The sequence below is a fragment of the Camelina sativa genome, chromosome 3 (assembly GCF_030686135.1).
Source record: "Camelina sativa cultivar CO46 ecotype springtype chromosome 3, ASM3068613v1".
Lineage (NCBI taxonomy): Eukaryota > Viridiplantae > Streptophyta > Magnoliopsida > Brassicales > Brassicaceae > Camelina > Camelina sativa.
Window position 1 is genome coordinate 23352578 of NC_141882.1, and position 15360 is coordinate 23367937.

The 15360-nt window shown below is 30.0% G+C and overlaps 1 protein-coding gene and 2 pseudogenes across 3 annotated transcripts; all 3 read left to right on the plus strand.

Annotated features, from left to right (window-relative positions):
• LOC147947596 (serine carboxypeptidase-like 44) lies at positions 1 to 1815 on the plus strand. Its single transcript, XM_087506681.1, has 5 exons — positions 1 to 132; positions 448 to 581; positions 658 to 750; positions 854 to 971; positions 1405 to 1815. The coding sequence occupies exons 1-5, from the start codon at positions 25 to 27 to the stop codon at positions 1570 to 1572; spliced, it is 621 nt and encodes a 206-aa protein (XP_087362807.1). The 5' UTR covers positions 1 to 24; the 3' UTR covers positions 1573 to 1815.
• A 1255-nt stretch (positions 1816 to 3070) lies between these two features.
• On the plus strand, positions 3071 to 3826 carry LOC104777543 (protein TRACHEARY ELEMENT DIFFERENTIATION-RELATED 6 pseudogene; annotated as a pseudogene). The gene has a single exon (XR_015594214.1). The product of XR_015594214.1 is annotated as a protein TRACHEARY ELEMENT DIFFERENTIATION-RELATED 6 pseudogene (transcript).
• Positions 3827 to 7275: 3449 nt separating this feature from the next.
• On the plus strand, positions 7276 to 10364 carry LOC104777544 (stearoyl-[acyl-carrier-protein] 9-desaturase 6, chloroplastic-like; annotated as a pseudogene). The gene is made up of 3 exons (XR_015594244.1): positions 7276 to 7615; positions 8697 to 8990; positions 9662 to 10364. The product of XR_015594244.1 is annotated as a stearoyl-[acyl-carrier-protein] 9-desaturase 6, chloroplastic-like (transcript).
• The last annotated feature ends 4996 nt before the right edge of the window (positions 10365 to 15360 follow it).

The following is a 15360-nucleotide window of genomic DNA, read 5'->3' on the forward strand; positions in this document are numbered from 1 at the left end:
ATAAGCAAATCCTGCGAAGCCGCAATGAGTGAAGCTGGAACCATCATCACTCAATATGTCAATTACTACGACATACTCCTCGATATCTGCTACCCGTCCCTCGTTGAGCAAGAGCTCAGGCTCAAGAAAATGGTAAGAAAGAAAAAAAACGAGTCTACCCCAAGACTTGTACTATTTGGTTGCATTTACATTTACATTTACATAGTATTATATAGTATATTTTAATGTAAAAAAAGACCCAACAATATAAATGTTTGGACAAAAATTATTTTCTTATTAACACCCTATACGCAAATGTAAAAAGTAACTATTTTTTGCGTTGACTTTGCACTGCAAAAATATTTTATGAATAAAAAAAAAACTCTTTTAATATAGAAACGAAATATAAGAACTTCGTCGAAGTTGTGATATATGTTGACAAAAAAACGCTTTTAATATGGTGTTTAGGGTACAAAGATGAGTTTTGGGGTGGACGTGTGCATGAGCTATGAAGAGCAATTGTACTTAACTCTTCCTGAGGTTCAAAAGGCTCTCCATGCTAACCGAACTCAACTGCCATATGAATGGTCTATGTGCAGCAGGTATATATAACTTGAACTTGAACCATCTTATATCTCATTTTTATCTAACTCTTAAGTTTGTGTCACATCCTCACAGCCTCTTGAACTACAATTACAATGACGGGAACACCAACATACTTCCAATTCTTAAGAGAATCGTTAATAGCGAAGTCCCTGTTTGGGTCTTCAGGTAAATCGAATTCCCTTCTTTTAGATCATTTTTTATTCTTTGACTTTGGTAATATGGTGGGGATGAAGATTCTGTAATTCCTTTTCAAATTTATAAAATACAGTGGGGATGAAGATTCTGTAATTCCACTTTTGGGTTCGAGGACTCTTGTACGAGAACTTGCAGATGATCTCAACTTCAACACCACAGTTCCCTATGGAGCTTGGTTCCACAAAGGACAGGTTTGTTCCACAAAAAAACCTGAAGTATGATCTGCCCTTGGTTTGAGCATCTAGCTTCTTCTTTTTTCGCTTGGTTTGATTTCTTTGGCATTAATTTAGGTTTTTAGAAGATAGGTTTGCTTCCATTGGTTCGGATTTTTCTTATAAAATATGGAGAAAATAAACTAAATACGTAAATTATAGTAAGTCATATGTTTTAGGTATACTCAAAGAATGTGTTTATGGTCTACATTTTAGTTGATTTTCATTTTTAATTGACTTGTTCAGTTCGGTTGTACTATATTTGGTTTTGGTTTTTGTTTTGGCTTTTCGCTTATGTAATGTTTAAAAAATTACTAACGTTCTTTTGGTTTCAATTTTAAAATTTGTAGTTCATTTGGTTTTGTACTTAATTTTTTCGACACCTAATTGTAAACTTATTGACGTGAGGTAGGTCGGTGGATGGGTGATAGAGTATGGGAATCTACTGACATTCGCAACGGTGAGAGGAGCAGCTCATATGGTACCGTACGCACAACCATCAAGAGCTTTACATTTGTTCACAAGCTTTGTGCTTGGCCGGAGACTGCCACACAAATCGCCTCCTGCTCTTCATGAATAAATTAACGAGAACGGGGTTCTCTCTCTTTCTTGTTTTCGTTGGTCAAATTGGTGGTTTAATTAAGTCTACGGGGAATGTAGTGGAGGTATTGTTTTTTTTTTTTTTTTTTTTTTTGTGTTCTTGTCTTTTTTCTTCTGTTTTTCTTTAGAGATCAGTTTCTTTGTTTCCGTTGAAAGACATTCTTATTCTTGAATACCATTATGATAGCCATGGTGTAATGTCATAAGTATTTTACAAGATAAACAATATAGACTTCACAATTACCTAGGTTTGGAAAACCAACGTTGGAAGTTGAAACTATAGAAGGATCTCGAATATCTTGAACATATTTGCGAAATATTACTAAGATATTTTCTCACAAAAGAAAAAGAATATAATACAAAGATTTATATTATTTTTTTTTTTTACAATTAAATCTTATATATTAAGTTATCGGAGATGAGTTTCTTTGATAGAGAGCCAGTTAGGTACCGACGAGCTTACATGTAAAAAACAGAAAGCTCGTGCTCTTGTACATTTTGCAAATTTATCAGTATAGACATTATTTTTTCGAAGAATATATTTAATATTAAAATTAACAAATCTATTTCTGAAATGAGCAAAATCCTTCAATTATAATGAAAAGATCGATCAATCCTAATATAATACTAATATAATGATACTTATATTAGCATTATTGAGAAGTAGCTTTTTCATGAAGTTTTGCAAGTGTTGGAAGAGTGTCTCTCCCTTGAACATGATCAGTCAGCGACTTGTAATCTTATGAATTATGATTTTGATATACATTACCCATCAAGATAAATTCAACCTCAGATCAATGACCTTGCCAAGTAAAGCGAGTTGTTCAAAATGAGTTGTGCAAGTCTTAGGAGATATACTCATTAACTGTTTTGTACTTTTTTCTACTGCTTTAATTAATATTTTAATTTTAATTGATTGATGTAATTACGATATTGGGTTTTAGGCGTATGTGGATGTTAAGTTTCCCAAACTTGTACTACAGACTCTGAAAACCGAAATAAATGGCATTAATTAGGTGCCTTATTTACTGCTGGTTCACAAGCTGCGAAGATTTTGCTTGTTCGTCTAAGCTTTGAAACGATTTTTGGGTCACCACGAAAAATCTTGAGCAGCAAGAAAACACAATCTGAAACTCCTGGAAGAGAAATCCCAATCGATATCCTAATAAGAGCACCATTATTGATCATTTTTTTATTGGTGTCTTAAAGAAACTTTGACCACAGTATTAAATTTATAGACTCTTGATTGGTGTCTAGATACTATGGCTATTTGTAACCCGTCACGGGAGAGTCTGTATCCCTTACCCGAAGTGGAATTCAAGACTGTAAATATTGTGACAAGACCTTGATTAGAGTATGTTCCGATCGACCTACAATTTTTTTTTAGTAGTTATCTCTCATGACTTTTCTATTTATTATATGGAGAATATGTTAACAAAACAAAAACAAATATTGTGAGATTTATGAAATTTACCTCTTCAGATTCTTATATATTTTTTGGATTTAGATATATTAAGAGCCTATTTTGCTTGGCTTTTACTCATATCTTTATAATTTTTTTTTGTTTCTAGGTTAGCTTAACAAAAACAACAAGCAAACAAAACCTTAGGATGGGAGCCAAGTCATTAGAAACTTAGCAGCAACCTACTGTTCTATATCCTCCCTACAAATAACCCACCTCTATCTCCATCTTTCTCAAACCAAACCCACCTCAAGAAATCACTCAGCCTCACACATCAAACACGATCAATATGGCCTCCACGAATGCAGTCTACCGCCCCACACCAACTCCGGACCACGACACTACCGTTGTCGTAGTTGTGTTCGTCTCGTTGGGTTGTGTCATGTTCTTGGCGTTTCTAGCGTTTGTTATCTGGTTCTTGATCAAGAAGAGATCTAGGAAACACCGTGAGAGATCTGAGGCGGTTCGTGTGGATGAGCATTTTAAGATGAAGGAAGCTATAGTCGAAGGACCTGATGGAAAAAAGTCTGTTGTGTTATCCGTTGAGGATGATGTTCAGTTCGCAGACGCGATCAAGAAGGATGAGAAAGATCTTAAGAAACACGGAGCAGTTGGCCCATCTGTCGCTTCCCGTTCGTAAATGAGCATTCATAATATTGCCATTATATATATATATATATATATATATATATATATATATGTTTATCTTATAATTGTGTTTGTGTCTATCATTTGTTTGGTGAAATAAAAAGCATCCGAAATAATTTATTTATATTCTTCCGACGATAAAGAATATTCAAAATTGGGTTGGTGATGATTTTATACTTTTATTAGCAAGCGTACAAGTGTAACGCACAAAAATATACATCGTCCTTGTTATTTGTCATTCTATAAGATCCAATGGCTTATTATATACGTACAACTGGCATTCTCGTGTACACAATACTTACACTAAAAGTATTCCATTAAAAAAATGAGACTCACATCATCGCAACAAAGAACATCACGATCACAAATTTAGAGCTTACAGGTTTCATTAAAAATCCAAATATATTACCTAAAATTTGAAATTCCAGTTTAAACGATTTTTAAAAAATAAAACTGAAGAACAAAAACAGTTACTCTCAGTTAACACTTAAATGAGATGAAATTAAAAAAAAAAACTAGATTTTAATCCGCGGTGTACCACAAGACAATCTTTTTATTAAAAAATTAAAATTAAAATTTCTTTTTATTTGTAACATTTAGTTTGTTTTGTTTAGAGTTTAAGATTATATTTATATTGTTAATTATTAGAACAAAAAATAAGTAATTTATAAGCTATTGTCTCGTTAAGTCACAATTTTGCTAATGCTTTTTAATTATGTTACACAATATTAGTTAAAAATCAGTTTGATTTGATATGTGAAATAGATTCACAGTGTTGACCAAAAAATAAAATGAGGTTTTAACCCATATTTTAGTACTGATTCAATTATATTTAAATTTATAATAATATTATTTCAAGCTCGTTCGGTTTATAACCTATTCTGCCATATAACCACATTTTATAAAATTTAAATTTTTTATAAGTTTACATATTCATAATTTTTAAAGTTCTTATTAAGTTGATATCAATAATAATATTTAAAAATGTAAATTTTAAATTTTTTATATTTGATACATAATTAAGTTAAAAACAGTTCAACTAAATAAACTAACTAAACCAATTGACAACCAAATAGACTCAAGTATAACGTTTTTGTTGATAAAATTCAACCATTTTTTTTTTGTAAAAATTGAACATATTTTTAGTTTGTTTTTCTCGAAAATCAAATCAAAACCAGTCCGAATAAGACACAAATCCAAATCAAAATTTATAACCAAATTGTCATAATCACCAAACGGATACTAAACTGTTCTATCTGAATCCGGAAAAACCCAAACCAAATACAATCCAGAACCCGAATGCCCAAAATTTTTTCCTCATTCTTAAAAATTATTATATAATAGAAAATAACATTATATTACATAGGAACGGAAAACCACATATTATTCCACATACAAAAATAATCTTTATATATTTGGTAACTAAATTATTTTTGGTTTAATGTAATTTATCACTAAATAAATTATTTTTTTACCTAGTATTATCCAATCTTCAAACACACATTAAAATTATGTATTTTTTTGTTCATATATTTTTTCTTTTAAACTATATATAAAATGTTTACAAGATTAGTTTAAAAATAACATTGAAACCAAAGTATTTTCAACTTAAAGAAGTGGTGTCCTCATCAATCCCTCTGCAATTTGTAGACTCCAAAAATCTCGATTACTTTCATCTTCATCAATATCCAATCTTCCTCGTCCATATTAAACTCTGATTGTAAGTTTCATTTGATTCTAATATGAAACCAAGTAACTTTACTCAACCAATTGTCCTCGACTCTCTTTAATTTATGTTGTTTGCTATTATTGCATAGGGGAACTCAAAATCAGTCGGCAAGATGAAGAGGCAGACCTTCACGGTCACCAAACCTCCTCTATCGTTCAACATCTGAGATCTCTCTCCACTTTCGTCACCGAAGATGCATTCGAGTCATCTAATGCTCGAGGAGACGAAATCTAGACTAACAATATCTCACCCGAGTATAAGAAAAATAGTTTACCTTTATATCGGCCAAAACTGGCCTATAGATGGTGCATAGGCTAAGTACTTATAGTATATATGTAAGTTGGTAGGGTTTTACAATTAAGATTCACAAATATATCTTGATGAGGAAGTTTAGAAGATCTTTCACACGATATTGAAATGTAAAAATCTTATATAATAGGTGAATAAGTAGTTATGCTTTTATTAAGATCATTTTTGATTAGTGTATCGGTACATTTTCTGTTTTTGGCAAACCTAAGATATTAAGTTACCTTATATTTAGGACACTTTCTAACAACTATAAATTATTTAATCAGTTATCTTCAATGCTAGTTTTAAATTGTAGTATCGTATAATAGATTTTGATTTACCATATTTTTAGTTATTGTTTTTCTTTGCAATTTTCTAAGGATTAAATTTGTAAATAATCATAAGTATAAGGATAGAACACAAAATGTACTTCAAAAATGTATATATAGATAAGACAGTCAGTCAATATTACGTAATCTCGCTTCGCGCAAAAAATAATAAATAAAAAGATAATGTAATCTCGCTTTTTTTATTCAAATAAAAAAAACAAATTAATAATTTTAATATATAATAATGCGTTTCAAACATTAAGTCATTAATGCGGGGATATCCCAATAGAAATTGATTCTTTTGAGTATATAAAAATTGATAGGCTATTCAAATATGGCAAGCACTAGATGTGCACAACAAGCACTCAATCATTTCTAAGTTTAGAATAGATCTTGCAACCAAGCTCATTGAGCAAGAAATGCTTTATTCATTAATTGATGAGGTCAGTAATACTCGTTTTCTCCTGTTTCATTGTACATATTCTTATTTCCTTGCTTGATGAGCTTATTTGTTTCTCAGGCTTGTATTCAAGTCTGTCCAAACATTTCTGCTAAGTTTGATGTGAAAAATATTATGGTTACCCAACTTATGAGAGGGGAATTCTCAGATTCTTGGGTAGCCCGTGGCATTGTGTTGAAATGTGATGATGTTGGTAGCATCAAATGAATTGAGAAGCTTTAGGTGAGACTCCTTTATAAATAAATATAGCTCTGTGATTATGTCTTTACTGTTTTTTAATGCCTTCTTCAGGTTTGTGTATTCGGTGTTGACTTTAATATCACTAAAGAGACCAAAGGAAAAGGAGCTGAAAAAGATTAGTTTAAAAATAATATTAAAAAAATCAAAGTATTTTCAACTCAAAGAAGTGGTGCCTTTTTGTCCTCATCATTTATAAATCATTTAATCAATTATCTTCAATGCTAGTTTTAAATTGTAATATGGTATAATAGATTTTAATTTGCCATATTTTTAGTTATTGTTTTTTTTTTTGAATTTTCTAAGGATTAAACTTATAAATAATCATAAGTATAAGGGTAGAATGTAAAATGTAATTCAAAATTTTATATATAGATTTAAACAAAACCCATAGAAACTCAAACCAGTTAGCATGAGGGGTACCCCACGGTTTGTCTAACAAAAACACCTGCCAACCACCAATTACTACTATACCCTCAGCACTCTTTGACTATTTATTCCACCACAACTACACAGTAGTCGTCATCACTCGCAAACAAAAAAACCTCCAACCAAAGTTTAGAAGTCTTGTCTCCTTTACCATACAAAATGCATACCCACAAGTCTCTTCTCTCCAACACCTCCCAATCGGCTGCACTAGTGCCTTCTCCGTCCAACTTTCTCGCCTCTCGCTCCCACCGGCCGGTCAAGATCTCCGCCGTGGCAACCCCGGTGAGGCCGAGTCTAAAACACCAGAACAAAATCCAGTCTATGGCACCGGAGAAAGTGGAGATATTCAAATCTTTAGACGGATGGGCCACTGACCAATGTTGGCAACCCGCTTCTTTCTTACCCGACCCGGCCTTACCCTTCTCCGAGTTCACCGATCAGGTACGTATATACATCATGAAACTTGTCATTTTCTTGTTATTGAAGAAGTAAAGTTACATCGTTTATTCATGGAAACCAACTAAAAATCAAGAAATCTATAAACCGGAATACATATATATATATATATATATGAGATATTTGGCAAAATAGACAGTTTTCAAAACATAATCGTAAAATAGTACAATTACTATTTACAATTAGCAAATTCCACAATTTTTACTGTTTTCTACTGTTGACAAGACTTTCCAACCCTCGTCAAAATTTAATATTTACAACACATGCCATTGAGTCTTTTATTTTTATTTTCTTTTTATTTTTTTTTCTTTATTATATGCTCTATATAATCTAAAAATAAAAATGCTGACTAATTAAAAAAATTCTAAATTTTTATAGAAATAAAAAATTCTATATTTTTTTCTTTATAATTGGATATGCATTTTGCTTGGTGATTTTATTTGATAATATTAAATATTTTTTACAAATTTTAGATTCGTACACCTAATTATGTGTACAAATGTCTGTACACACTATTATGTGTACAAATGAAATTTGTTTAATTCTTAGGGTTTCAAATGTCTGTACATATGCTTGTACTGCAATGTTTTTATACAAATTACATCTGTAAAGTTAATAATGTACACATATTAATATATATAGACATCTGTACTCATACTAAGGTGTAGGGATACAAAAAATTTATATAATATATTTAAAAATTATCAAATAAAATTCATATCATATTGTAAAGAAAAAAATGTACTTTTTGTATCTAAGAAGTTTTCTAAAAATAGATTATATTAACGATTATTTGAATAATTATTGATTGAAGGGAAAAAAAAAAGCTTTATTTTTTACCCATACATATCCATTTTTGTAATTTTCTCACCAAACCTATGTCCCACCATTTCTGACTATCTCACAAACTCTCTATTACACAACACCTTACTTTTCTAATTTTAAATAGTGAATGTATTAGTTTCAGTTTCCAAAATGTACTAATTTGCTAACAAACCCTATATATATTCACATTTAACCAAACCTTCACCAATTAATGTTAAAAATGTTTATATATAAATGATAGGTGCGTGAACTGAGGCAAAGAACAGCGTCATTGCCGGACGAGTACTTCGTGGTGTTGGTCGGAGATATGATAACGGAGGACGCGTTGCCGACTTACAAGACGATGATCAACACGCTTGATGGCGTTAGAGACGAGACTGGTGCGAGTGGTAGCGCGTGGGCAAGGTGGACACGTGCGTGGACGGCTGAGGAGAACCGTCATGGTGATTTGTTGCGGACTTACTTGTATTTATCCGGTCGGGTTGATATGCTTATGGTCGAACGCACCGTTCAGTATCTCATCGGCTCAGGGATGGTCAGTTCTTTTTCTATATCCAGAGTTTGATTAATCAAATTATAGTTATCTGGTTTATTAAATCATTTTTCTTAGAGTTGTAAGTTGTAACCATGCATGCATATGTTTTGAATTTCGTTTTGTTCCTTTTTTTTTTTTTTTTTTCTGTTTTATGTTTTATCAAAACTGAAAATAAATAAAAATTACAAATTGTATTTTTTTTGGGTGTAGGTTTAAATATATTTTCTTTGTTTGTGTTAATTTTTTTTAAAACAAAATAAAATGCTGTGAAAAAAATAAAATAAATATACATATCTATTATATAGAGACTCAATAAAAGTTTAAAACCAAAACTATTTGACATTTGGTTTAATTTTAGGTTTTTGGTCTGAATTCGATTTTGGCGTAGTTTTTATTGTAACCCAACTCGATTTTATATAGCATTGAGAAATAGATGTTTCTACAATTATATTTATGTGAAATGGTTATATATCAAATTTTATTAAATTCTGATTGTTTCTGGTCCGTTTAGTTTGTGTTTTCTTTTTTGAATAATAGAACGAATTGATCATAAACATTTATCGATATAAATACTTTCGTTTGGTTGGTTTGGATTAGGTTTGGTTAGTTTGGATTAGGTTTATATATATAGTTTATACCATCCATAACTTACAATATTTGCAATTTTGTAGGATCCAGGAACAGAGAACAACCGTACCTTGGTTTCGTGTACACGTCGTTCCAAGAGCGAGCCACCTTCGTTTCTCACGGAAACACCGCACGGCTCGCTAAGGCTGCCGGAGATCCTGTCCTCGCTCGAATCTGCGGCACCATTGCAGCGGACGAGAAGCGTCACAAGAGAGCCTACGCGAGCATCGTTGAGAAGCTCCTCGAGATCGACCCAAATGGTGCAGTCTCTGCCATAGCCGACATGATGCGGAAGAAGATCACAATGCCGGCTCATCTAATGACAGACGGTCGAGACCCGATGCTTTTCGAACATTTCTCCGCCGTGGCTCAACGGCTAGGAGTTTACACGGCGGATGATTACGCTGACATCTTGGAGTTTTTGGTTGGACGGTGGAGACTGGAGAAGCTAGAAGGATTGACGGCTGAGGGTCAACGTGCACAGGAGTTTGTGTGTGGTTTAGCTCAGAGGATCAGACGGCTCCAAGAGCGTGCAGATGAGAGAGCTAAGAAGCTTAAGAAGACCTATGAGGTTAGCTTTAGTTGGATCTTCGACAAGAAGATTATTGTGTAACCTCTTGAAAATATAAAACATTTTTTCTCTTTTTTGTAACCATATCTTTTTTTTTCTTTTTCTTTAGTCAAGTTTCTACTTCTGTAACGTGTTTTTGACTTACAATTCGAATGGTTCGAAAGAAATGTTCAATCCGGATAGACTGATTTGATCCATCCGAAGTTCCGAACGTAATTAAATGGAAATCTGTGTAGTATTTTTCAAATATAAATTTGAAACAATATTTCATTTTTTAAAAGAATTACAAAAAATGTCATTATTAATTTATCTACTAAACTACTGTCCATATAACCAAACACAATTAAAAAGTCTTAACATCTTATTATATAAAGTAAGGTTTCAAAAGTTACTAACTCACCAGATCGTTACATATGTAAATTTCAAAAGTTACTAACTCACCAGATCATGACGAGTGTCAATTTTACACAAATTTCTAATTTTAAAAGAAAAAAATCTTACTAACTCACCAGATTGTGACACATGTCAATTTCATAAGTTACTAACTAACCAGATTGTGACAATTGTCAATTTTACACAAATTTCCTAGTGTAAAAGAAAAAATCTTTTTAAAAAATAAAGAAATAAAAAAAATTACTAATCATAAAAACTTATTATATAAATTTGGGTTTTGAAAGTTAGCCATTAACAGGATTTTGACACGTGTAAAGTTATTAATCAAAGATTTTGACATATGTAAAAGTTAATATTTAATAGGAAAGATTTGAAATTATGATAAAAAAACAAAAAAATTGTTTAAACAATATTAATAATATAAAAAGATAATTATAAAAAAATTACAAAATTAAATAGTTTAAAAAAAAAAAATTTAAGGAGATTAAATGTTTCATAAATTTTGAATTATAACATTATTTACTTATTTTATTGTAATATTGTTAGATTGTTTTTATTTAATTTATATTTTCATCTTTGATTTGAGATTCATATATTATTGTGCTTATCATTTTCTATTAATTCTTTAACTATGTCAAAATAATTTTCTTCTAATTTCTCAACCTTGATTGGTTGGTCATAAACCTATTTTTTTAATGCAAATTCAATCCCAAAGGAAGATAAAGAGTAGAACCTTATCAACCTCTTGGTTGGATAAAATGACTACTCAAACACAAGATTACAACAAACATAGATAGATAGATTTGAAAAACATAAACCGTTTTGGATAGATCCAAAGGAGCTTGGAAATAGAGGCTACATTATGATGTGTCAAAGACTTTTTTATGAATACATTGAGAAATTTAACATTAGTTACTATCAAAAGATTTTGTGACGTTGGAAAATGGCTTTTAGTTTTATTGGTTGTTGGAGCATGCCACTTTGAGATAGTTAACAGACGTGAACATGTTATTTCCACACATAAGGAGGGCAAAGCTAAGGTTCTCTTTATGGTGGAAGAGGTGTGACGAATGCAAGGTTATCTCCCCAAGGTAGGAAGGCAGAGCCAAAGTTTTCTTCCTGGTAGAGGAAGTTGGACGCAAGGTTCTCTCCAAAAGGAAAGAGGCCGGAGACGCGGTTCTCTCCATGGTTGGTCATACACTATTTTTATGATACATTGATTAGTATACTATGTAATATATTTTTTAATCCAAAAGTTTCTTCAACCAACAATTTCAGTGATTAAGGAAACTATGAAAAAGTAAAAACAAATCGACATATAATAGGTTTAAGTGTTTATATAGATATTTTTCTAGGTGGTGGTAAAAAATATATTAGTAACATACAATATACTTAAATGTAAAAAATACACTTTTAATGGTACATACATTAAAAATTATAAATAGATATAAATCAGTGTATTATAGCAAAAAAAAATTATAAATAACGTACAACAAATTTTAATACTATATTTTTATTAAATTTTATTTTATTTACAAAATTTTAAAACTCGTACATCGGGTGGGTCCATATCTAGTCTTATTATATAAAGTTGGGTTTTCAAATTTAGCCATTAACAGGATCATGACACATGTCGAGTATACTGATAAGATGTTGACATGTGTCAAAAATTATTAGTTTTCAAAACAGCTAATTAAGATAATAGCATTAAATCTATATAGAATTTACATGTTTATTATATATTAAAAAATTCCTAAATCAAAAAGAAAAATTAACGAACTAATATATTTTTCATTGTACGCTAATTGTATTATGTGTGTTTTCTTAATTACATTTTGAGTATAAACAAAAAAAAAAATTCATTCAACATGTATATTATTATTAATCAATAAATAGGTAATAACAAATCTAAAAAGAATAACATAAGTTATGTCAAAAGAATTATTACTTTTGAAATGTAATAGGACAACTAATTAAGAAAATAACATTATATCTATATAAATTTACATGTTTATATCGAAAGCTTTGATCTTTGATTTTTTTTTCTGATAAAATTTTGTTTATCTATTATTGGTATTTGATTCGTGTAGGTTCTTCAATGGAAGCTGTCATAGTCAATGAATAGAATCAAAGTATATAAAGCCTGCTATATTAATCGAGGATGGAGACACTGATGGAGGTTCCAAAATCCTGCTAAATCAAAGTATAAAAAGCGTTAGTAGCGTTATAACTTTCGAAGAATCGATGGTTGATATTTCTGGTCAAAATCTAGAGTTTTCTCTTCTGGATAATGTCAATGATTCTGGTACTAAAACAAAAGCTACTTGATAGAGTAATTGAGAAGCGATTTTGAGATTTGGGAAGTTAGAATGGTAAACCGTTTTAAAATTGGTTTCAAACCAGATTTATGTGGTTTTTTTATCGGATTTGGTTCGTAAACCGTTTAAACTCAGGTATATAGAGAAATATATGTGAACTTTTGATTTGGATAAAAATAAGTTGAGAACTTACGATTCGAGAATATTTGAAACGAGGTCATAGTTCTAAGTAGTTTTGTACAATGTGATACTTCTGAGGAGTAAACAGGTCATCGATCCTTTAATGTGATTATGACATATGTCATGTTTTTTTTTGTCAACCAAACATTAATAAGAAAGTACTCTAGAAATGGTGACCTAACTCGGAGGGAAAAAATTTACAAACGAAGTAGATGAACTTAAAGATCTAGACGATTGGGCAAGACAATCCTCTCTCAAATTCGATGAACGAGGAATCTTGGACAGGGAGAAGAAAGGAAAGGCGGCCCGAAGCAGGTGGAAATCATCAAAGATATTAGAGAAAGCCGGCCAATCTTCAAGAGATTGAATCATCGTAACTAATTCAGCGCTGACCGTCTCATCGCGCTGAAAAACAACTCCATTAGCGAGGAGACACTCTATTGCCCAAAGTAGAGCCTCCAATTCTGCATGAAGCGAGGAAGGGCTTCGACGAAGACATCTATCACCCAACAATAAAATCTGATCTTCGCCAACTCCAGAGCACCAATCTGATCTGACATATGTCATGTTTTAGATTGTTTATGAAGTTTTTTATTTTGTATGTCTGAATTATCTAACTTTATATATACCATCATGATTATAATTTTCAAATTTTTTATTTTTATTATGTTATATTACATTTCTTTCAATTTCTCAATAAAAAAAATTTCTTTGGTTGGTCATAAAATCATTCTACTCTAGTTAATAATTTTCACCAGTTGTTTATCCAAAATATTTTTGGAGTAAAAATATTCATGGTTAAAAAATTATGTCACAAAACAATTTTAGTAATTATAAGAACTATAATTATGCCAAAATGAAAGTAAAGTAACATAAAATTTGTTGAATTGATTTAAAAGATATTTTAGGTGGTGATAAAGAGCATACTTTAACAATTAAATAATTTTGGGTGTAAGAGCATGTATTTAATGGTAAAAAATAAAATAAAATTGTATGTGGTTATTAATTATATGTTGTTTTGATGAATTCTTTGCATATAAAATATTTTGTAATAAGTTGTGAAATGTTCTGGAAAATTTACAATAATAATATTTGTAATGATAAGTATTTGGTAAAAGTTTTGGTGGAGTATAATTTAGGTTTAGATTATTGAAACAATTTTTATAATATATTTAAAATATAAAACTATAAAAAAGTGTATGAAGGTAAATACAAATATGATTTTTTTCTCTAACTAAAATTATTAATATATTTACTTTAGGAATTTTTTTTAATAATTTAAACAAATTGTTTATGGTTTAAGATTTATTTTCTTCAATAATTTTTAAACCCGCACATCGTACGAATCCTTATCTAGTCTTCTGATATAAAGTTAGGTTTTGAAAGTTAGTCACTAACAAGATTTTGACATGTGTCAAGTTATCAATCTGAGATTTTGACATGTGTAAATATTTAATAGGAAAAATTTGATTACAACAAAAAGAAAATATTTTGTTTTAAAAAATATTAATAAAGTAAAAATATAATTATAAAAAATTTCAGAATTTAGAAAAAAATAAAGTTTATTAAAATAATTATAAGGAGATTATATATATATATATATATATATATTTATATATTTCATAAAATTTGAAATTATAATATTATTTACTTATTTTTAATTTTAAGTGATTAATTATTAAAAAATAGAAAAAGGATTAAGGAAAATATAATTTTAATTATTAATTTTAAATTTTGTACTCACTTATATAATCAAAGATCGCTTCATATTTAAATAATTTATTCAAAACCATTGCTTTCAACTTTGTTTAATTGGGAATATATTATAATGGGAAGGTCAATTTTTCTTATTTTCTTAAGCCAAAATTTTCTACTACTTTCTCCTTTTTCAGTTGGGAATATGTAAGATTAATATGTTTACAAAAAAAAAGATTAATATATGAGTCTTATTTTTCTAATATTGTATTTTAAAATTTATTGTAATATTTTTAGATTGTTTTAATTTATACTAGTGATTGACCCGCACTTACGTGCGGGGACATTTTTTTTTTAAATGTTTAGAAACTTTTATATTGTAGTTTATCATAAAATTAAAGATTATGTAAGTCTATATGTTAAAATATCATAGCAAACGTAATGGGCCATTAATATTGAAGTCCAAATTTATTTTGGAGATATGGTTCGTTTGTTGTAAAAAGTTGGGTCATTATTGGATCCAATATTCATTAACAATTATATGTACTGGGAAAAAAACAAAGGAAAAAGATGAAACGACAAACAC